The sequence below is a fragment of the Accipiter gentilis genome, chromosome 16 (genome assembly GCF_929443795.1).
Source record: "Accipiter gentilis chromosome 16, bAccGen1.1, whole genome shotgun sequence".
Taxonomy (NCBI): Eukaryota; Metazoa; Chordata; class Aves; order Accipitriformes; family Accipitridae; genus Astur; species Astur gentilis.
In genome coordinates, this window is record NC_064895.1 from 661161 (window position 1) to 681520 (window position 20360).

General features: G+C 68.1%; 3 protein-coding genes across 10 annotated transcripts in view; all 3 read right to left on the reverse strand.

Moving 5' to 3' along the window:
- Positions 1–861: 861 nt before the first annotated feature.
- Positions 862–13910, reverse strand: ERBB3 (erb-b2 receptor tyrosine kinase 3). Of its 2 annotated transcripts, none has more exons than XM_049818819.1 (28): positions 13786–13910; positions 10904–11055; positions 10629–10815; positions 9768–9893; positions 9617–9682; positions 9409–9527; positions 8785–8926; positions 8579–8692; positions 8387–8507; positions 8238–8311; positions 8078–8168; positions 7629–7828; positions 7410–7542; positions 6958–7048; positions 6727–6881; positions 6571–6624; positions 5917–6058; positions 5498–5617; positions 5320–5418; positions 5028–5213; positions 4793–4948; positions 4510–4585; positions 4286–4432; positions 3035–3132; positions 2804–2962; positions 2463–2534; positions 1996–2260; positions 862–1491 (listed from the first exon to the last, which is right to left on the reverse strand). In XM_049818819.1, exons 1-28 carry the CDS (start codon positions 13892–13894, stop codon positions 971–973), a joined length of 3975 nt encoding a protein of 1324 aa, XP_049674776.1. In that variant the 5' UTR covers positions 13895–13910; the 3' UTR covers positions 862–970. The 2 variants fall into 2 exon arrangements, with proteins under 2 accessions (XP_049674776.1, XP_049674775.1); XM_049818818.1 differs by having other exon boundaries at positions 2804–2965.
- A 479-nt stretch (positions 13911–14389) lies between these two features.
- Positions 14390–16230, reverse strand: RPS26 (ribosomal protein S26). Its single transcript, XM_049819349.1, has 5 exons — positions 16092–16230; positions 15437–15614; positions 15108–15238; positions 14898–15010; positions 14390–14441 (listed from the first exon to the last, which is right to left on the reverse strand). The coding sequence occupies exons 1-5, from the start codon at positions 16092–16094 to the stop codon at positions 14390–14392; spliced, it is 477 nt and encodes a 158-aa protein (XP_049675306.1). The 5' UTR covers positions 16095–16230.
- Positions 16231–17066: 836 nt separating this feature from the next.
- IKZF4 (IKAROS family zinc finger 4) overlaps positions 17067–20360 on the reverse strand; it is a 31387-nt gene continuing 28093 nt past the window's right edge. For all 7 annotated transcript variants that reach the window (XM_049818844.1, XM_049818842.1, XM_049818841.1 and 4 more), the window contains one exon: positions 17067–20187. In XM_049818844.1, the coding sequence (XP_049674801.1) occupies positions 19463–20187 (725 nt within the window). In that variant the 3' untranslated portion in view covers positions 17067–19462. The remainder of the gene's footprint in view (positions 20188–20360) is intronic.

The window sequence follows — 20360 nt, forward strand, 5'->3', positions numbered from 1 at the left end:
CCATGGCCTTGCCCCCACTCACTGCCCCCAGCCCCATCACAGCCCCCCCCAGCCCCCGGTCCCAGACGCGCCCCCCCCCCCCCCCCCCCCAGCTCCCCCCTGAAGCAGCAGCACCATCACGTCTGGTCAAATTCCCTTTGTCTTTATTCAGCATTTACAAACCCGACCCATGCCGGGGCCGGGGGAGCGGGGCGATGCCCCGAGATGGGGGTGCGGGCTGTGAACCCCCCCCCCCCCCCCGGGCAGCCCCCGTGAAAACATCACGAAAAAGGGATTCTCCGGGGGCGGGGGAGTGTGTGCAGACCCCTCCTCACCCCAGCCCCGCTACCCGGCTCAGGGCCCCTAAGTCATAACGGGCACTGCAGCCCCCCCCCACCGACCAGGGGACACCCCTCCAAGTGCCCGGGGGGGGGGGGGGCAGCACCCCCAAACCTTCACTCCAGTTCCAGCAGGGAATGGGGAAACCTGAAAATGAGTCTGGGGTCCTTCTTGTCCGAAAATCCCGCCCAACCTCGTCTGTCTGCACCCCAAGGCAGCCCCGGACAGGGACTGACCCGGCATCCCTGCACACAGGGAGCTCCTTCAGCCGGGGGGGGCACCCACCGGGCACGGTGGGAGGAGGACCCAGGGGTCTGGAGCCCCACTGACCCCCCGCTCTGCAGGGGGCCTGGGCTGCCCCCCCCTCTGCTAGCTTGGAGTGCTCAGGATCAGCCCCTCCAGCCCTGTACCCTAGGGAAGGCTTTGGAAAAGGTAGCAGGGAGCAGGTACACCCCCGAGGGCTCGCAGCCCCCCCCCCCCCCGAGGACGGACTGTGACCCCCTCAGCCCCCTGCCCGCACTTCAGCTTTGGCTCATGGCCCCGGTGTGGGGGGGGATCCTTCATATCCAGTGTAAACAGCCCCGGGGGGCGGGGGGGGTGCCAGGAAAACAGTGGGGTGCTGGCAGGGCCCCCCCCGGGGGGGGGGTGTCCCCTACGTCCTCTGGGCGTCCACCTTGGCGAAAAGGCGGCTGTGCCAGTAGTCGGGGTTGTCGAAGGCGCAGTCCGAAGCCTCCAGGCTCCGCAGGGGCTTCATGCAGGGGGTGGAGGGTCCGGGGGGGCCGCGGCAGCCGGGGCAGCGGGGGACCAGCACTGCCTCCATCTCCTCGTAGCCCTGCTCCTCCTCGGGGGCCAGGGCGGCCTCCCCCGGGCGCATGTCGGTGTAGCCGTCGTGCCGGGGGGGGCCACCTTCCTGCCGTGGTCCCAGCCCCCCGACCACGCTGCCCAGCGAGCGGCTCAGCCGCGGCTGCTTGTTCATGTACTCATAGTCCTCCTCCTCCTGCCCCCGGCCCGGGGGGGACCCCAGCTCCGAGCCCACCTCCATGTACTCGTAGCCCAGCTCCTCCAGCGAGGCTGGCCGGGGTGGGGGGCCTCCCGGGGGACCCCCAGGCCGGCGGTTCATGTACTCGTACTCCTCTTCTGGCTCTGGCACCAAGCCCCCAGCGGGGTCTGGCTCTGCGAGGCAGGGGTGAGATGCTGGCCAGGGCCCCCCCCAGCCCTTCCAGGCTCCCCCTCTCTGCCCACAGGGCCTGTCCCGAGTTTGGGAGGGGGGTCTCATCTGGGCCAGGGACAGGTTCATCCCACCCCACAACCCTCATCCCCTAAAAGATGATCTCTCCCACCAGCCTGAACCCCAATCCTGCACGAATGGGTCCCCCTGCCCCTAACACTGGGGATGGGCCCCCTCCACCCCTGGGGACAGGCTGGCCCCCTCCGCCCAGACATAGGACCCCCCGTCCCAGCCCCAACTCTGCAAGTATGAGCCCCCACCCCCTTAACCCCAAATCCTGCGGGGATGGGACCCACCACACCTCAAGGACGGGCTCCCTGCAACCCTGTGGTGGGGGGAGCCCCCAGACCTGGTCCTACAGGATAGGATCCCCCCACTCTGCATGCATGGGACCCCTACCCTCTGCCCGGACAGGACCAACCCCCCCCCACCAAGGCTGCACCCCTCACCCCGTCCGGCGCAGTTGGGGGTGACGTAGCCGTTGGCGTCCTCCTCGCTGCCCTCGGTGCTGGGGGGCGGCGGGGGGAAGCTCTCCCGCTGGGACAGGTAAGCACTGTCCCCCCGCGAGCGCAGGCTGCGGCAGAGGCTCCCCGACAGCGACCCCCCCTCGGCCAGGTCCAGCTCCGAGGCCGTCCCCCGGCCTTCCGACGACTCCGACACCGTCCGCCCCAGGGACTCCTGACGGCTGCGCCGCGGTGGCCGGCACCCCCCGCCCTGGGGGACACGGGGCTGAGGGGGGGTACCCCTACAGACACCGGCCCCCCCACACACACCTCATGGCCATCGTTTCACCTCCCACCACCACCCCTTTGCCCCCCCTCCTCTGGCACCCCATGGTCACCCCCCCCATAGCCACCCAGCAGCCTTTGCCCCCCCCAACCCAGCACCCCTTGCCCCCCTCCAGCCCCCCAGGTACCTGGCGGCCACTGCCGAGGCCGGGCTGGTTCATGGGGATGTAGCCGGCCGGGGGGCTGAGCAGGCTGGGGCTCTGCAGGGGGACAGGGCGGGTTGACACCCAGCGGGGACACACACACACGTGGGGCTGGGACCCCCCCACACCCTGCTGCAGGAACGGGGCATGGGTCCTGACAGGGCTCAAAGGGGACGATGGGGCAGTGGGGGGGGGTCGTGTGGGTCAGCCCTTGTGGGACCTTGTGCCACATCCCAGGATCCTGCATGCCCCCCCACCGCCCCGTGCCATGCCCAGGACACAGCCCCAGAGTCCCCAGACCCGGGGGGAGGACAGAGGGGTCTCACCCGGGTGCAGCTGCCCCGCGGCCGCTGTGGGTAGAGCCCGGTGGTGAGGCCGAAGGAGGCGTCCAGCTCCTCCTCCTCCTCCAGCTCCAGCGTCTCCATGTCATCCAGCTCCTTGTCGCTGAGGGTCGGGGGCTCGGCGGGTGGCACGGCCCCGCTCTCCTGCTGTGGGGATGGCCATGTCAGGGGCTGCGGGACCGGACGGGGGCTGGTGTGGGAGGGGGTCGTGCTTACCTTGATGACCAGGTAGCGCGGGGGGTCGCGGGCCATGCGGGTGAATTCGTTCGCCAGCTCCTTGAAGGTGGGACGGATGTTCTCATCGATCATCCAGCCTGGAGGGATGGCAGGGGCTGAGAGCCGGGATCTGGCCCCAGGGATGGGGATGGGACCAGAACCCTGCCCTGGGGATGGGGACAGAGCCAGGATCCTGCCCCAGGGATGGGGACAGGGCTGGGATCCTTCCCCAGGGGTTGGGGACATGGCTGGGATCCTGCCCCAGGGGTTGGGGACATGGCTGGGATCCTGCCCCAGGGGTTGGGGACAGAGCCAGAATCCTGCCCCAGGGAACGGGGACAGGGATGGGGACAGGAGTAGAGCTCTGCCCTAGGGATGGGGACAGGGCTGGGATCCTGCCCCAGGGGATGGGGACAGGGCTGGGGACAGGACCAGAGCCCTGCCCTGGGGATGGGGACAGGACCAGAACCCTGCCCTGGGGATGGGGACAGAGCCAGGATCCTGCCCCAGGGATGGGGACAGGGCTGGGATCCTTCCCCAGGGGTTGGGGACATGGCTGGGATCCTGCCCCAGGGGTTGGGGACAGAGCCAGAATCCTGCCCCGGGGATGGGGACAGGGCTGGGGACAGGAGCAGGACCCTGCCCTGGGGATGGGGACAGAGCCGGAATCCTGCCCCAGGGAACGGGGACAGGGATGGGGACAGGAGTAGAGCTCTGCCCTAGGGATGGGGACAGGGCTGGGATCCTGCCCCAGGGGATGGGGACAGGGCTGGGGACAGGACCAGAGCCCTGCCCTGGGGATGGGGACAGGACCAGAACCCTGCCCTGGGGATGGGGACAGAGCCAGAATCCTGCCCCGGGGATGGGGACAGGGCTGGGGACAGGAGCAGGACCCTGCCCTGGGGATGGGGACAGAGCCGGAATCCTGCCCCAGGGGAAGGGGACAGGGATGGGGACAGTAGAACTCTGCCCTAGGGATGGGGACAGGGCTGGGATCCTGCCCCAGGGGATGGCGACAGGGCTGGGGATAGGAGCAGGACCCTGCCCTGGGGATGGGGACAGAGCCAGAATCCTTCCCCAGGGTTGGGGACAGAGCCAGAATCCTGCCCCGGGGCTGGGGACAGGAGCAGGACCCTGCCCTGGGGATGGGGACAGAGCCGGAATCCTGCCCCAGGTGATGGGGACAGGGATGGGGACAGGAGCAGGACCCTGCCCTGGGGTCAGGTCTGCAGACGGTGGCCCCACACTCACACTTCACCATCACCATGTAGACGTCGATGGTGCAGATCTGGGGCTGCGAGAGCCGCTCGCCCTTCTCCAGCAGGTCGGGCACCTCGGCCAGCCGGATCCCAGCATAGGGCTCGGCTCCAAAAGTCATCATCTCCCAGAGTGTCACACCTGTGGTGACAGTCCCTGTGAGCCCCGAGGGGCTGGGGAGCGGGACCGGGGGGGGGGGCCGGGGGACTGGTGCTCACCGTAGCTCCAGACATCACTCTGGTGCGTGTACTTCCCGAAGTGGATGCTCTCCAGCGCCATCCACTTGATGGGTGTCTGCGAGGAAAGGTGTGGTGTGGGGGGACATGGATGGGTCGGGGGGAGACATGGGGACTGGGGGGGGACAGGGGGCACGGAGGGAATGGGGTGTCCCTGGGTGGTGGGGGTACTGGGGACATGGACAGGAGGGGATGCAGGGGGAACCAGGGGTGTGGGGCAGGGATGGCACAAAGGGGGACACGGGGGTCCCTGCCAGGTGCCCACCTTGACCTCATTGTAGAAATACTTCTTGTCATCGGGGTAGAGGAGGTCGGCGATGCCGAAATCGGCCACCTGAGCCTGGCTGGGTGACTTGAGCAGCACGTTGCGGGCGGCCAGGTTGCGGTGCACCATGCGGTGCTCCTCCAGGTAGTACATGCCCTGGGGAGGAGGGGGGGCAGGGGGTGTCAGCGGGGCCAGGGGAGCCATGAGTACCCCCCCCCAGACCCCGGGGACTCACTTTGGCCACCTGGACACACCAGTTGAGCAGGAGCTGGGGGCTGATGCTGTCGCGGTTCTTACGGACGTAGTCGAGGAGGGAGCCCAGCGGCAGGAGCTGGGTCACCAGCTGCAGCTGGGGGCCAGGGCAGATGCCCAGCAGCCGCACGATGTAGGCATGGTCCAGGCTGCCGATGGCCAGCATGTGCTGCGGGGGCAGCGTCAGCCGTGGCCGAGCCCCCCAATTCCCGTGGGGGTCCCCCAGGGAGCAGTGTCTGGCCCACGCCCCCCCCTGCTCTCCGTGCCGGACTTACATCAGTGACAGCGTGGAAGGACTGCTGCCCGCTCCAGTCCTGGATCACCTTGATGCTCACTGGGATCTTGATGGAGTCCCCGTCGGGGATCCAGATTCCCTGGGGGGGGACACGGGACACCCTGGTGAGTGCCGTGCCCAGCCCCGACTAAGCCCCCCCGCTGAGCCCCCCTGCTTACCTTGTGCACGGTCCCAAAGACGCCGGAGCCCAGCACCTTCAGACGCTTCAGCTCCGTCTCCTTGAAGATGCGGGCCAGCACCTTGTTGGCTTTTTCACTGGGGTCCAGCGGCTCCAGGCTCTGCTGGGCAGGAGATGGAGATGGGGACAAGGACAGGGACAGGGACGGAGCAGGATGGGGATGGAGAGTGCCGGCGAGGGAAGCGGGTAGGGATGGGGACAGGGCTGGATTGGGACAGGGCTGGATTGGAACAGGGCTGGAGAGAGATGGGGATGGCTCCGGACAAGGACAAAGCCGGGGACAGACGGGGATGGGTCCCACACCCCTCCGGCTTGTCGAACTCCCTCCCCGCAGCCCCAGGGGTCCCCCTGGCTCCCCACAGGACTGGGACACCCCCCGGGCACAGCCGCCCTGCTCACCTCCCCCCTCTCCAGGTAGCGCCGCATTGCTCGCTTCTTCTGGATCTTCTTGCCCCGCCAGTAGAGCAGGGCGAGGAGAACGCAGGAACAGGAGAGGAAAAGCCCCCCGACCACCATCACCGCAATCACCGTTGGCGTTTTCCTGGGCACGGAAGGAGACCAGGGCTGAGCTCCCGGTGCCGGCAGGTCCTGGCCCGCCACCGCCGCTGCTCCCCACGCGCTTCCCATGGCCCTACCTGCCGCGGGGGCGGCACGCACCCCAACCCCTGGGGCTGGTGGGGGCGGCACGGGCAGGGCAGGGCTCGGCACCTGGGGGTGTGTGCGGCACAGGGGGCTGGCATGGCCGGGGCAGGGGGTCCCCCAGCACCCACGTGGGCAGGGAAAGGCCCCAGACCAGGGTGGCACGGCACGGCATGGCACGGCGCAGCACGGCACACCATAGCATGGTGCAATAGTATGGTACGGCACGGCATGCCACGGCACAGCACGGCGTCGTGCACCGTGGCACGGCGTCGTGCACCGTGGCACGGCACGGCACAGCACACCAGGGCACAGCGGGGTGCAACATGGTGCCATGCAGCATGGCACGGCACAGTGCAGTCCAGCATGGCACGGCATCGCCCCGGGACCCCCGCAGCCCCCGCCCCACCATACCTGGAGACGGGCAGGGGCTCCCCCAGGCAGTCCCGCAGCAGCGGCCCCAGGCACCTGCAGAGATGGAGCCAGGGGTGAGATGGGGTGTCGGGGGGCCCCCTCCTCCAGCCGGACGCTGGGTCCCGGAGCCCCCCCTACCCCCCCGCCCCGGCGCACCCGCGGGTGCAGTTCTCGTGGCAGGGCCGGCACTCGCGGCTGGAGTCGGGGTACTTGTAGATGGGGCCGCGCTCGCCCAAGATGCCCTCGGGGCAGCTCTCCACGCAGTGGGGCCCGTCGCGGTAGTGGGCACAGCGGGTGCAGGTGTCGGCGCCCTGCGGGGCGGGAGGGCGCGTGAGGACCCGCGGGGACATCACCATCGCCGCCGCGGGTCCCCGTCCGGGCTAGTACCGAGCCATTGCAGGTGACGTTGCCCTCCATGCGCTCACACTCGGGGTGGCACTCGAAGCACTCGCCCCCCTGGGCAAACTCCCGCGTCTCCCTGCGGGGACAAGGCAGGGTCACTGGCTCGCCCCGGCATCCCAGTCCACACCACTGCCCACCCCGGGGTCCGCACCAGCATCCATCCCGCCACAGGCTCGCTCCCATCCCAGCGTCCTTCCCACCCTGGTGCCCACCCAGTACCCAAGATTGGTTGCCGTCCCACCCTCCCCACGGTCCATCCCACCCCAGTGCTGACCCTGCTGCCCACCCTGGCATCAATCCTGCTCCCCGTGCCCGTGCTGGAGCTGATCTCCCTCTGGTGCCCACCCCAGGATCCTACCCCGATGCCCTCCATGGAGCCAACCCCACATCAGTGTCCCCCTGCCAGGGCAGACCCCCCCACCCCCAGACCCCCTCACCCCTGGGCGAAGCGGCACGTCGGCACGCAGACGCCGCGGCGGCTGTAGTGACGGCAGGACAGGCACTGAGCGGGGCCGGGACCCCAGCAGCCCTCGGCGGAGCACAGCGGGTCACACACCTTCCCCTCTTGCTCTGCAGGGAGGGAAGGGGGCTCAGCGTCACGTCCCCGGGGTCCCCAGCGCTGGGTCCCCAGGGTCCCCAGCCCCGACCCAACTCACGGCACTTGCTGCGGGGTTTGTTGTTGCGGATGTCGAGGTCGGCGCGGCGGCGGCTGAGGGCAGTCCACTGGACGGTGTGGAGGTAGCAAAGCCGGCGGTTTTCGGTGATGTAGACCCTGCCAGCGCTCACCTCCCGCAGCGAGCGCAGCCCCAGCGACGTCACGTTCTCGTTCTTCATGATCAGCAGGGAGAAACCCCGGCTGCGGGGAGGGCGTCAGGGCGGGGGGGGGGGGGGGGGGGCAGCTGGTCTGACAGCTGGAGGGGTCACCTGCCAACCCCGAGGGGACACGGGGACGGGCAGCGACGAGGCCGTGAGGATTTGGGATGCAGGGATGTGCAGGGATGGGGGGCGATAGAGGGATGCAGGGACAGGGGACGATGCGGGATGCAGGACACATGGAAGAGGGTCGTGAGATGCCGGGTCGGGGGCTGTGGGGATGGGGACTCACTTGTACAGGCTCCGTCCCCCGATGGTGACAAGGTTGGAGAAAACGCTGAAGTTGTGCATATGCTTGGGCCAGGACTGGATGTTCAGGTACCCTGGGGGGAGAGGGGGGGGTCAGGGTGGCCTTGGGGGGGGTCCCAGCATCCCCCAGCCCCGCTGCTCACCTGTGATCTCCCGCACCGTCCGGAAGACATTCAGCTTCTCGGGGTCCAGCGCCGAGATGTTGCGCCAGGGATCCCTGTGGAGCCAAAGCCATCAGCTGGGCCAGTGGGGGGGCTGCACCCCACCGCCCCCAGACCCCCCCGGCCCTCACCCCTCCAGGCCCGTGATGAGGAAGTCCAGGTTGCCCAAGATCTTGGTGCAGTTCACAAAGGTGTCGATGTTGCTGGAGTCCACAGTCTGGTACTTGCTGCCGGCACCAGTGCCCTCGCAGGCTGTGGGACGGGGATGGTGAGGGTTTGTCCTACAGTCCCCAGCGCCCCCCCAAGCCCACCCAGTCCCCTACCCTTGGGACACAGCCCCGAGCAGGGCTCGCACATCTTCAGCCCGTTCTTCTCCACCTCCATCTTGTCATTGGGGCAGGCACGGACGCAGGAGCTCTGGTCCACCACGAAATTGTCTGCGAGGAGACCCTCGTGGTTAGAACCCGGCTGCCCCTGGCCCCCCCCCCAGACCCCCGGGCCCCCCCAGACCCCCTGCACCCCGGCTCACGTGGGCAGCTCCGGACGCAGATGCCCCCGTACTGGTACTTGGTGTCGGGGTTGGGCTCCAGCTGGAAGGTCAGCTTGTTGTAGATGAGGGGCTGGGGGCAGAGCGGCACGCACGCCCCGCTGTCGTTGAAGTGCCGGCAGGCCTGCGGGACAGACGGACGGACGGGTGGGCAGAGGCACGGCGATGTGGAGAGACGGACACAGGGATGCGCGGATGTCTCTCGCCCCACGCAGGTTGCCCTGCACCCATTCCAGAGTGGAGATCCCTCCCACAGGGGATGCAGACGGACAGACACACGGATGGATGCACAGACGGACAGACACACGGATGGATTCACAGACGGACAGACACACGGATGGATTCACAGACAGACACACGGATGGATGCACAGACAGACACCTCCCCACCACCCCTATAGGGGCAGCATCCCCCCCGAGCCCACCCTGAGGGGACATGGATGAGGTCCCACGGGGGACAGACAGATGGACACACGGGTGGGTGGGCAGACGGGGGATGCACGGACAGACAGACACAGGGATGCTGCTCAGCATTGCCCCCCACCCGCCCTGAGGGTGCAAGGATGAGCCCCCCCCAGGGCAGCCGGGCGAGGGGGGGGACACGTACGAAGCAGTGTGTCTGGAGGGGGCCGGTGCAGCCCCCCGCGCACTCCTCGTGGCAGCACTCGTTGGGTGCCCGCCCGAAGCAGCGCCCGTTGCACTGGGGGGCACAGATAGTCTTCGTCACTGTGGAGAGGTGGGGATGAGTTGGGGGGGGATCCAGCCCTGGCCCCCCCCTCTGGCTCCCCCCTCCCCATCCCCTCTCTGGTACCCACATTTCTGGCAGTCCTCGGGGCCGGGCCCCCAGCAGTGCCCACCGCAGCTCTCGTGGCACGGGGCGCCTGCAGGGGAGCGCAGCAGGGTCACCCCCAAAGCCAAGGGGTGTCACCCCCCCCCAACCCCCCTGTTCCCCCCCCCCACACGCACAGGCCTTGCCGTTGTCCCCCACGACAGGCTCCAGGCGGGGGTCCCGCATGATGTCCCGCCACTCCACCGTCTCCACGTGGCAGAGCTGCGCGTTCTTCTCGATGTAGACGCCACCGGCCAGGATCTCTGCGGGGGTGGCCGGTGGGTGATGGGGGGGCTGCGGTGTGTCCCCCCCAGCCCTGCCTGGCACCGCAGGGAGGGGACAGCACCATACCGGCATGGGGACCATGGGTGGGGAGGGGTCAGCCCCACTCCAGAGGACCGCAGCGGGGACACCATCATTCTGGGATGGGGACCACAGCGGGGACAGCACGGCCCCAGGGTGTGGGGTTGGGGGGGTGTCACTGCTCTGTGATGGGGACCACGGGGTGCACAGGGAGGTGGCACCACTCCAGATGGGGACCATGGGGGGACAGCAACACTCTGGGATGGGGACCAGGATGCAGCAGGGGACAGCACCGCTCCAGAATGGGGACCGTGGGTGGATGACACTGCTCCGGCATGGGGATCCATGGGGAGATGGCACCGCTCCAGGATGGGGACCACGATGGGGAACACCATCGCTCTGGGATGGGGACTGTAGAGGGGACAGCATGGCGCTGGGGTGCACAGGGGGGTGGCACCAATCCGGGATAGGGACCATGGGGGGTGGCACCACTCCGGGATGGGGACCACGGAGTGCACAGGGGGATGGCAACGCTCCAGGATGGGGACCATGGGACACACAGGGACAGCATAGCCCCAGGGTGCACAGGGGGATGGCACCGCTCTGGATGGGGACCACGGTGGCACGGCACCGCTCCGGGATGGGTCCTGGGACACAGCGGGGGTCTCAGCAGCGCAGCAACCCTGGGGTCCCACCTGTGAGCTGGTTGAGGCCGAGCTGGCGCAGGGCGTGGGTGGTGTTGGGGTTGTAGTTGAGCAGGACGAAGAGCGCGTACTTCTCCTCGTAGAACTGGGTCCCGCGGATGACGCGCAGGTTCTGCAGCGGCAGTGAGGCGAAGACGTTCATGGCGATTAGGATGTAGCCCGTCACCTCCCGGATGGTCTGCGGGTAGCGGGAGGTGTCAGCTCGGCGGGTGCGGACCCCCGTGTCCTTCCGTGTGCCCCGTCCCCTCCCGTCCCCCCCAGCTCACCTGCAGGAAGGAGAGGTCCTGCGTGTGGTCGATGAGGACGATCTCCAGGTTGCCCATCACGATCTCGCAGTTGTTGTACATCTTGTGCAGCGTCTGGTACTGGTGCTGGGCGTCCCCCGTCACGCTCAGCCCGTTCAGCGTCCCCGCGCACACTGCGGGCACAGCGGCACTCTGTCCCCTACCGCGGCCACAGCACCTCTGCAGTGGCCATGTCCCCCTCTCAACGCCCACAGCCGTGTCCCCCATGGGGTCATCCCCCCCATCCCCCCGCCCGAAGCTGGCCACGTTCTCCCCTCAATGGCCATATCCCCCCCATGGTGGCCGTGTCCCCTCCTTGGCGGTCTTGTCTCTGTCCCTCCTGTGCTGGCCACGTCCCCTCCACACCCTCCATGGTGTATGTTGTCCCCCCCCAAACAAGCCACGGTGGTGCCCCTGTGCCCCCCCCATGGTGGTACCCCCCTCCATTGCCCTCAGCGGTGTGCCTGCCGTGGGGGTGGCGGTGCTCGGGGTGGGGTGGGGGTGACGGGTGCTCCCCCACCCTCCCCTCCCCTCCCCTGCGCAGCGCCCGAACCGGCCGAGCGAGGGTTGCGCAAGGCGGGTGCCGCGGGCATGGCCCCCCCACGGCACACCCGCGACACCCGGACTTCGGACCTGGCTGCTGGCACGGCCCATCCCGCCTCGACACCCCAGTCCGGGGTTGGGGCACGGATGGCCGGGTATCCCCCCCAGAGCTTGGGGGGCAGGCGGGCGCCATGGGGGGCCCCAGGGTTAATGATTGCCCGCCCCCCCCCCCCCTCTCGCCGGGGCGGACAGGGCCCCTTTGTGCGCGGGGCAGGATGCGGCCCCCTCCCCGCAGCCACACAAAGGGACGATTGTGGTGAGCGGGACGGGGGGAGACTGAGCCCCCCGAAAGCGGCGGGAGAGCCGGTACCCCCGGGGGCAGAGCGGGGTGCGCCTCCCCCCCCCCCCAGCCCAGCGCAGACGTGACTCAGGCCCTGGCGCGGGGGGGGCCACAGATGGGTAAATGGCAGCTTTGTCCGGCCCCAGCGCGGGGGCAGAGAAGGGCCCGAGCCCCCTCCTGGGGGCGGGTGCAGAGAACGGGCAGCTTGGTGCATGCATGGGAAGGAGCACAGGGCCAGAACGCCCCCCCGCCCCCCCCCCCCCCCCCCCAGCCACAGCCTGTGCTCCCCTCCCCGGGCCGGAGCTATTTTAGTAGGGAAGGGGCTATAAAAAGGTCCCAGCTGCGTTGGGGCATGGCCCCCAGCCCCGACACCCTGGGGATGGGCACGGCGGGGCCCAAAGAGGGGGGAGCTGGGACCCCCAAGAAACAACGGGGGGGTGCTGGGGGCAACTGGAACTTGCCTGGAGGGTCCCCAGGCTGCTGGGGGGCAGGATCTGAACCCCCCCCCCCTCACGGGACCCCCATGGCTGGGAACAAGCAGTGCTTTTGGGTGACACTGGTGAATCATTAACGGCCGCTCAAAGGATCCCTCGGCACCAGCTCCCGGCAAACCGAGGCACGAGGGGCTGCGGGCGTCCGGCCCTCGGGGTGCACCTGCCCGTGGGGGGGGGGGGGGGGGGGGGTGAGGGCCAAGGCCCCCCCACCCTGGGCGCCATCGCGGCGTCGCAGCCGGGTGTTATCAGCGCGGGGCCCCGCTGGCAGCTCCGGCACGTCACCCGCTATCTGCCGCGTGCCACCGCGGCCCCCCGGCCCCTGCCGCCAGGAATAGCACCGGGGGACCCGGGCAGGGGCCTGGGGAGCTGCAGTGGGGGGGTCTGTGTGTGTGTGGGGGGGCCAGGACACAGACCTGACCTACTGCCCTCGGCCTCGCGGGCGGCACAAAGGGGGTCTGTGTGCGTGGGGTGGCCGCTGCCGCGGGGCTGGATCCCGTCCCCAAACAAAGGGGGCTCTGAGCTGGGGATGGGGGGTTTGGGGGGGAGCGGAGCTGGTCCCACTTGCCCCAATGCCAGCATCGGGCACCTGCGGGTGCCAGGGTGGGAGCCAGCCAGATCCCCCCCTCCCGGTGTATGAGCCGGACCCCCGTGCGAGGCAGCCCTGGGCATCGCCGGCAGCACACGGCGCAGCGGAGGCGCCGAGGGATCGGGCGTGACCCCCGCGTGCCGTCGGTGCGGCCCCCCCCACACCTGGGCGCCCCGGCACGTCGACGGGGTGACGCCGGCCCCACCTTCGCGTCCAGCCCTCGGTGTTTTCCTTTTGGGGTTGAAAAACAACTCCCGGGCGAACCCGGCCCTTCCGGGAGCGTCCCCTGTTCCCCCCCAGCTTGGGGTGCAGGGTCGGGGGGACAGACCCCGGGGTGGATAGGGATGGGGTCCCCTCGGAGGGGGTCCCCCCGGGGGTCCCCCCCTGCCCTGGCTGGATCCTGGTGGCATCGGTGGGTCCTGGCCCCGCAGCCTAAAATTAGCTCTGGCAGCTGCGGGGGGTGCAGGTGCCTCTGCCTGGGGGGGGGGTGACACGGGACCAACCCCTGGGAGGGGGAACAGAGCCCCGGCACCGTCCGAGCTGCAGCCCAGGGGGTGGGGGGGAGCAGGGGGCTTTGCTGGTCCCAGTTCCCCCAGGGTGGTGGGGGTCCTCCTGGTTGCTGCGCTGGGGACTAGGTTGGGGGGTCCGGGTCGCCCCCCCCGGGGGGAAGGGGCAGCGGGAGCCGCGGAGATGGGGATCCCGCACCGGCAGAATCGGGAGCACGGGACCCCCGAGCCCCCCCGAGCCCCGCGAGGATTCCCGGTCCCGCCACCGATCCCGGGACCCCCGAGCACGCCGCTGCCCGTCCCGGTCGCGCAGCCCCGGTCCCGCCGGGGTCCCCGCGCGCTGCCGGTGCCGCCCCGGTCCCCGCCGGCGCCGGTGCCGGTTCCGGTGCTCTCACCTGCCTGCGCGGAACCCGGCGCCGGTGCGCGGAGGAGAAGCAGCAGCAACAGCAGCAGCAGCGACCGGGGCCGGTACCGATCCCCATCCCGGTCCCGGTCCCGGTCCATCGCGGCTCCTCTCCGCGGGCCGGCTCGCAGGGCCCGGCGGCTGCGGCGTGCCCGGGCGCGGCGGGGGGAATGCACCTGGCGCGGGGCCGCCGGGGCGGGACGGGACGGGGCCGGGACGGGCGGGGCGGGGCCCCCCCCTCCGCCTCCTCCGGGCAGCCCAGCCCGGCCCAGGACCCGCCCACCGCGCCCCGGGGCGGCGGCACCGGGACCACCCCCCCCCCCCCCGGGCACGGCGCCGCCGCAGCCCCCCCCCCCCGGCCCCCAAAGGCAAAGGTGTGCTCAGTCTGTGCACCCCCTCCCCCACCAGGCAAAGCCTGGCCCTATTACAGCCCCCCAACACCACGGGGAAGGGGGGGTCTGGCCCTGTTACCGCCCCCCCCCCCCCCAACCCCATTCAGCTCCCAGGGTGAAGCCCAGCCTGCCTGCTGCCCCCCACCCAGGGAAGGGCCAGGCCCTGCAGCACACACCCCCCCCCCCCGCAGGGAACACCCAGCCTCACTGCAGGGTATGTGTGTGTGTGTTGCCCCCCACCAGCTCAGGACAGGTCCTGGGGAGGATTTGGGGCAGCCCCAGCCCCCCCAAGCAGTGCTAGGTCTGGGGGCCACAGGGGGGTGGGTCTGGAGGCAGCTCCAGGACCTTGGGGTAGTTGTGGGGTGCAGGGCCAGCCCCCTCCCACAGCTGCCTCATGTAGGCAGGGGCTGCCCCCCCCCCCTAACCTGGGGGCTGGGACACACTCCCAGTGTCCATCCTGTCCCCCAAAACACATCCCACACCCACATCTGGACAGCACCAGTGGGCAAAAAGCACCCCCTCCCCGTCCTGCAGGAGGGGGCTTCCCCCCCCCATGGGGTGGGCAGCAGCCCCTTCACCTCCACACAGCTCCCCCAGGGCCCCCCACTCCCACCCCCCAAAAGGGGGCTGGGACACCCCAAACACCCCCCTGTCTCCCCCAAAGCAATCTGTGCCCCCCACCCCCACTCCCTGTTGCCCCCCCCAGCCCCACAGGCACGGAGCCAGGCTCAGTACAGGTTCCTTTATTAAGTTTGTGCGCGGCTGGGACGCGTTTGGCCGGAGTCTCCTCACATGGGCTTGGGGGGGGGGCCGGGGGGCAGCACCCTGTGAGGTGAAAGAGAAGGAGAAGCGTCAGCCAGATCCGGGGAAGGGGGGTGCAAACCCCCAGCCTCAGCCTCCTCCCCCCCTCCCAGATACATACAGCCGGTCTGAAGCGGGGCGGGGGGGTCCGGTCCTTGCGGGCCTCCCGTGAGCGGTTCCGCACCACTTTGCTGTGGATGGCACAGCTGACGCAGTAGTGCAGCTTCACGTACAGCTTGGGCAAGACATAGGCTGCGGGGGACACACACAGGAGAAAGGGGGGGGGGATGGTCAGCAGCCCCCCAATCACCTCCAAACCCCCGAAAGCACAGGCTTCCCCTGCCTGGCTCCCACCCAGGCAGGGTCAGCCCCGTTACTGGGGGTAGGGAGGGGGAACGCAGGCACCCTGCTGTCTCCCCCCGTAACCCGCTGTTGTCGTCCCCCCCTTACAATCGAAGACGCTGGCCTCCGAGATGTCCCTGACGGCCGCTGCCTCAACGATGTTCCTGATGACAAACTTCTTGATGGCCTTGTCCTTGGGGACGCAGCGGGCGCAGTTGGTGCAGCGGATGGGCTGGACGTGGCCGCGGCCCTTCTTGGCCCGACCGTTGTTCCTCCTCTTCTTCGTCTGGGGGGGAGGGGGAGGCGGGAGGAGGAGGATGAACACTAAGCCCCCCCCCCCAAGATAGCACCTCCCCGCCCACCCCGGACACCCCAACCTGCGCCATCAGAGCCCCCCGTCCCCGTAAGCCCCATCACCCCCTACAAGCCCCCCCCTTTCCCACAGGACTCCACCCCCCCCCCGAGCACCCCCTGACCCTCATAAGCCCCTACGGCCTCCCCCCAGCACCCCCCGCCCCATATAGGCCCTATGGCCCCCCCTGCGTCCCCCCCTCAGCACTCCCTACCCCATATAGGCCCTATGCCCCCCCCCCCAGCACCCCTGCCCCATATGGGACCCATGGCCTCCCTGCACGGCCCCCTCCCAACATCCCCTGCCCCACACGGGTCCCTACGGCCTCCCGCTGCCCCATACGGCCCTCCCGAGCCCCATACGGCCCTCCCGAGCCCCATACGGCCCCCCCCCGGGCCGCGCCGCCCTCACCATCTCGCTGCCGGGGCGGCGAAAGAGGGCCCGGCCGCCGCGCCGCCGCCGTTATATACCCGCCCTCCGCCCGGAAGAGCCTCCGCCTCCGCCCCGCCGCTGCCCCGGCCCCCCAGAGCCCCTCCGGCCGACGGGCAGCGGCTCCGCCGGCGGGGCCGGGGCGGTGGAGGGGCGGGGGGGGGCGGCGCTGGGCGGCGGCGGCGGCGGCGGAGAGGGGACTACTTCTCCTCGCGGAGGCGGAAGGGTTCCGCGAGAGACGCGCGGTGTGAAGCGACGGCGCCGCGTGCTGCGTGTGTCGTCATCCCCTCCCCTGCGCGCGCCCGCCGCGGGGGACGCCGGGAGATGTAGTCTTGGGGAGAAGTGGAGCGGGGGGCTGTGTCCTGTCCCCCGCTCATGGGGGAGGGCCCCTGGGTGTCCGACCCGTTATGGGGAGGTGTCCACGCGTCCTTCAATCCCCCTCCCCCACCCCTGGGGGTCCCCCAGTGTCCTGCCCCCTCCCCCAAACTCGGGGGGGGGGGGCCACTATCATCCTGCCACCCTCCCCCCAGTGCTCATGGGGGGTACCCCCAGTGTCCCACCCCTTAAGAGGGGACCCCCTGTGTCCCCCCTCCACCCCCAAACTCCCGGGGGGATCCCCAGGGTCCTGGTCCCCCCAAAACTCGGGGGGGGGGGGGCACCATCATCCTGCCACCCCAGTGCTCATGGGGGGGGACCCCCAGTGTCCTTCGCCCCCCCCAACAAACCCCTGGGGGACCCTCAGTGTCCTCCCGCCCACCCCCAGCTCTGGGGGACCCCCCACCACCCTGCCATCCCCCAGCCCCTGCACTGGGAGCCCTAGGGGTCCTGACCCCCCCAAGCCCCCCCACCCCACAGAAGGGAGGCGGGAAGGGGGGGAGGAGGCGTTAAATTACTCCGGTTTATTTATAACAGACCTTCAGCCAGTACAGTACAAAACTTACAGTAGTAGATCTCGTTACACAAATAGGTAATTACAATATCTTACAGATACAAAAGCTCCTGCGGTCACAGGGGGAGGGCGGGGGGGGGGTGTGTGTGTGTTTTTTGTCCAAAAGCGAGTCTAACCTCACAAAAAAGGGAAAAACAAAGACGACAGCAAAACCATTAACGATATACAAATGAAAACTCGTTAGAAAGGAAGGAGAGGCCGTAGCCGGCGGGGGTGGGGTGGGCGGGGGGCTGGGGTATTGCACATCATCGTTTGTTCTTCATACATCTGATTAAAAAATATAGATATTTACACGAGTAAAGCGACCTGGAGTTTTACAAAATTCCTACATTTTTGTTTTAGACTCTTTTACAGGAAAAAGAAAAGAGATGGAAAGGAAAAAAAAAACAACCCAAGAGCAGTCAGAAACTGCAGAGCTTCCATTTCAGTTTGTAAAAACCCCTTTTTGGGTTTGTTTCAGCGCTGAGGGGGCATGGGGGGGCTCCGGCTTGTTCTGCCGGCACCGGTTATCGGCAGCAGCGGCCGGAAAGGGGTGAGCCGAGCCCCAGCTCAGCCATCCCCTCTCCCCATTGACACCATCAACAGAAAAGCAAGAAAGGAGGAAGAAAAAAATAATAATATATAAAATAAGAAAATGGGAAATAGGGGCAACGGGAGTTGCCGCCGCGTGAGGTGGTTGTGTTTGTGTCCGTAGAAAAAGGAACAGCCTTTGGTTTCAACCTCAGGAGAGCCCCGGGGAGCGGCTGCTGCTGAGGGGCGTTTTATGCATCCTGGGCCTGGGTAGGAAGCGGGGGGCCCCCCCGGGTGGGGGGGCTGCAGCCGGGGGTCCCGGCTGCTGCGGGAGCCGCGAGCACCAAGGAGGAGGTGGCTGGTTCTGCCGCGGCCCCCGCCAGGGATCGGTGCCGGGCTCACGCTTTATTTTTGGTTATCGGCTGCTTCCCCGGCTCCGCTAAATCCCTTTTGCCAGGGGACTCCGTCCTGGGGGGTCCCCAGCTCTGGACACCCCGTGGGACCGGGAGCCCCTTCCCTCGGCGTTTCGCCCCCGAAAACCATCCGGCTCCCGGGAATTTGTCCCTGGGGCCGCTTGCAGCCTGTCCCAGGGGAATGGGGCTTAGAAGACAGTTGCTCCATGCAGCCGATGACACCCCCAACCTCCCACCCTCTTTCAGACCCTCCAAACACAGCAGGGGCGTCCCGGGGGTCCCACTGCCAGCGCTGCCGGCGGGACTGAGGGCAAAGCTCTGGCGTTCAGGGTGCCGCCGCCCCGACTTCTCTGTGCGAGCGAGAGCAGGGCAGGTGCTGCGGGAACAGAGGTGACACTGGACCACAGGGAGACCCCAACGATCCCCCGGGAATGCCAGAAGGAGCAACTCGCCCGAGAAGGCTTTTGGGGGCAGAGGGAGTGAGGGGGGCGGGGTCCGGATCCGGCATCCCCACCGCTGGCGGGCAGCGTAGGGGATCAAACCCTGCAGCAGAGCGGGCTGGAGATACTGGCCTGTGCCGAGGAAGAGGAGGAGGAGGAGGAGAAGTCCCAGATAGCAGAATGGAGCTGTCACCCGGACGCTCGCCATCTTCCTGGTTTATGTTTCCTTCATTGAAACGGAGGGCTGCGGACCCCCATCGCCCCCTCTGCGGGGCCAGGCGTACGAGGGGCTTCAACACCGCGGGAGAGAAAAGCCGGGCAAAACCCAGCTTCACTGACCTGGCCCTGCCGGCACCGCCGCCGGCATAACCATCCCCACGGGGAGGGAGGGGGGGGGGTCCCTGCTTTATGCTCCATGTATTTAAACTCATTAAAGCTCAGGGTGCAGCGGCCCCCCACTAGATGCAGGGGGGCTCGGGGCCGACGGAGCGGGGAGTCCCGGGGGTTTTTAGCACCTAATCTGAGGTTCGCTTCGCCCGAGAGCAGGGACAGGCAATGCCGGGCTCGCACCAAGGAAAGGGCTCGGAGCTCCAGGCTGGCGGGTGGCCCTGTGCCATGCCGTGCCAGAGAGCCGACCGGGACCGGGGCGGGAGAGGTGGGAGAACAGTCTCAAAAATTCAGGTGAGACTTTGGGGGTGGGGGAGAGAAGAGTTATAAAAAGAGAAACTAAAAAGCTTAATAAATAACAGAGGAAGGTGAGAGAGGTGGGGGGGGAAAGCACAAAAAAGTCCATTAATATTTAAATAACTCCATTTATAAAAAGGCAAATTGTTAAGAGCTCCCCCTTGTCGGGGTTGGTTTTTTTTTTTTTAGTTATTGATATTTTTTTTTAAATATTTTTTGTAGCCAAAGTCAGTGCAAAGGAGTATAAAAGAAAAACCAACAGTTCCATGCCCTAAGGGTGGAGGGGCTGAGCTAGAGACAGAGGAAGAGTTGAGGGCGGGCTGGGGGGGGACGGGGAGAGAAGTTGGGGGGGTGGGTTTAGCCGACTTTATGCTCGCCCCGCACTATGTGGGAGGAGAACTCGTACCGGTCCTGGCTGTGGTAGCCACAGATGTTGCATTCGAAAGGGTCTCTGAAGCCGTGGCAGCCCATGTGGATGGTGAACATGACGTGGTCCAGGAAAAGGATGCGGCAGTGCTCACACTTGAAGGCCCTGATCTGCTCCCCGTCCTCATTGACCACCCGCAGGGCTTCTTTGGCGGAGCTGGGTGTGGAGCGGGCGGCCGGGGGTCCCTCCGGCAACTTGGGGTCCTCTTTGGCGTAGGCTGGGCTCTGGCGGCTGCTGGCGCAGTTCCCCGCCGGCAGCTGTGAGCTCCGCTCTTCGTGGTTGCTCTCGGTGTCTGTCGAGTCCTGGCAGCCGTTGGTGGGCGATACGCCCTGCTCCCGGCCCCGGTACACCACCTGCACCCCGTCTGGCACATCCTCGTGGCCCTCGGTGGCTTCCCGGCTCCCCGGCATCTCCAACCGGCCCGGCAGAGGCTGGATCTGGGTGTAGACGGAGCTGATGACGGGGGTGACTTCCGAGATGCAGTTTGTGGGGGGGAGCCGGAGGGGGCGAAGGTGGTCCCCCCCCATCAGGGACAGAGAGCTGCCGTAGGAGGGGTCAAGGGGATGGTGGGCCGAGACCATCTCCACGTCCTTCTCGAAGCCAGAGTTCACGTCGAAGGGGAGGTCCGAGAGGGTGAATCGCATCTGCTTCTCCCCTGCCGGGAAGGAGAGCAGCGTCAGAACGGACAGGCTTGGTTTTGGGGTATATTCCCTCCAACCTCCCCCGCTACGATGTCCTCTCCCCTCCCCAGCACCACGTGCGAGACCTGCCCCGTCCCAGGATCGTGGGGATGAAAGGCGCTACACGAACACCAGCCGCATGCCCAAG

Bases quoted from the DNA above. Each gene is read 5' to 3' on its own strand.
- ERBB3 (XM_049818818.1), bottom strand. From the start codon at position 13,894: ATGGACCGGGACCGGGACCGGGATGGGGATCGGTACCGGCCCCGGTCG. The intron at 8,927-9,408 runs GTACGTGTCCCC...TCTGTCCCGCAG, and splicing joins CCCTCCAGACACACTGCTTC to GCCTGCCGGCACTTCAACGA. The intron at 8,312-8,386 runs GTGAGGGCCGGG...TTGGCTCCACAG, and splicing joins CTCATCACGGGCCTGGAGGG to GGATCCCTGGCGCAACATCT.
- RPS26 (XM_049819349.1), bottom strand. The intron at 15,239-15,436 runs GTAAGGGGGGGA...TGTCCCCCGCAG, and splicing joins GGAGGCCAGCGTCTTCGATT to CCTATGTCTTGCCCAAGCTG. The intron at 15,011-15,107 runs GTATGTATCTGG...TTCACCTCACAG, and splicing joins CGCCCCGCTTCAGACCGGCT to GGTGCTGCCCCCCGGCCCCC.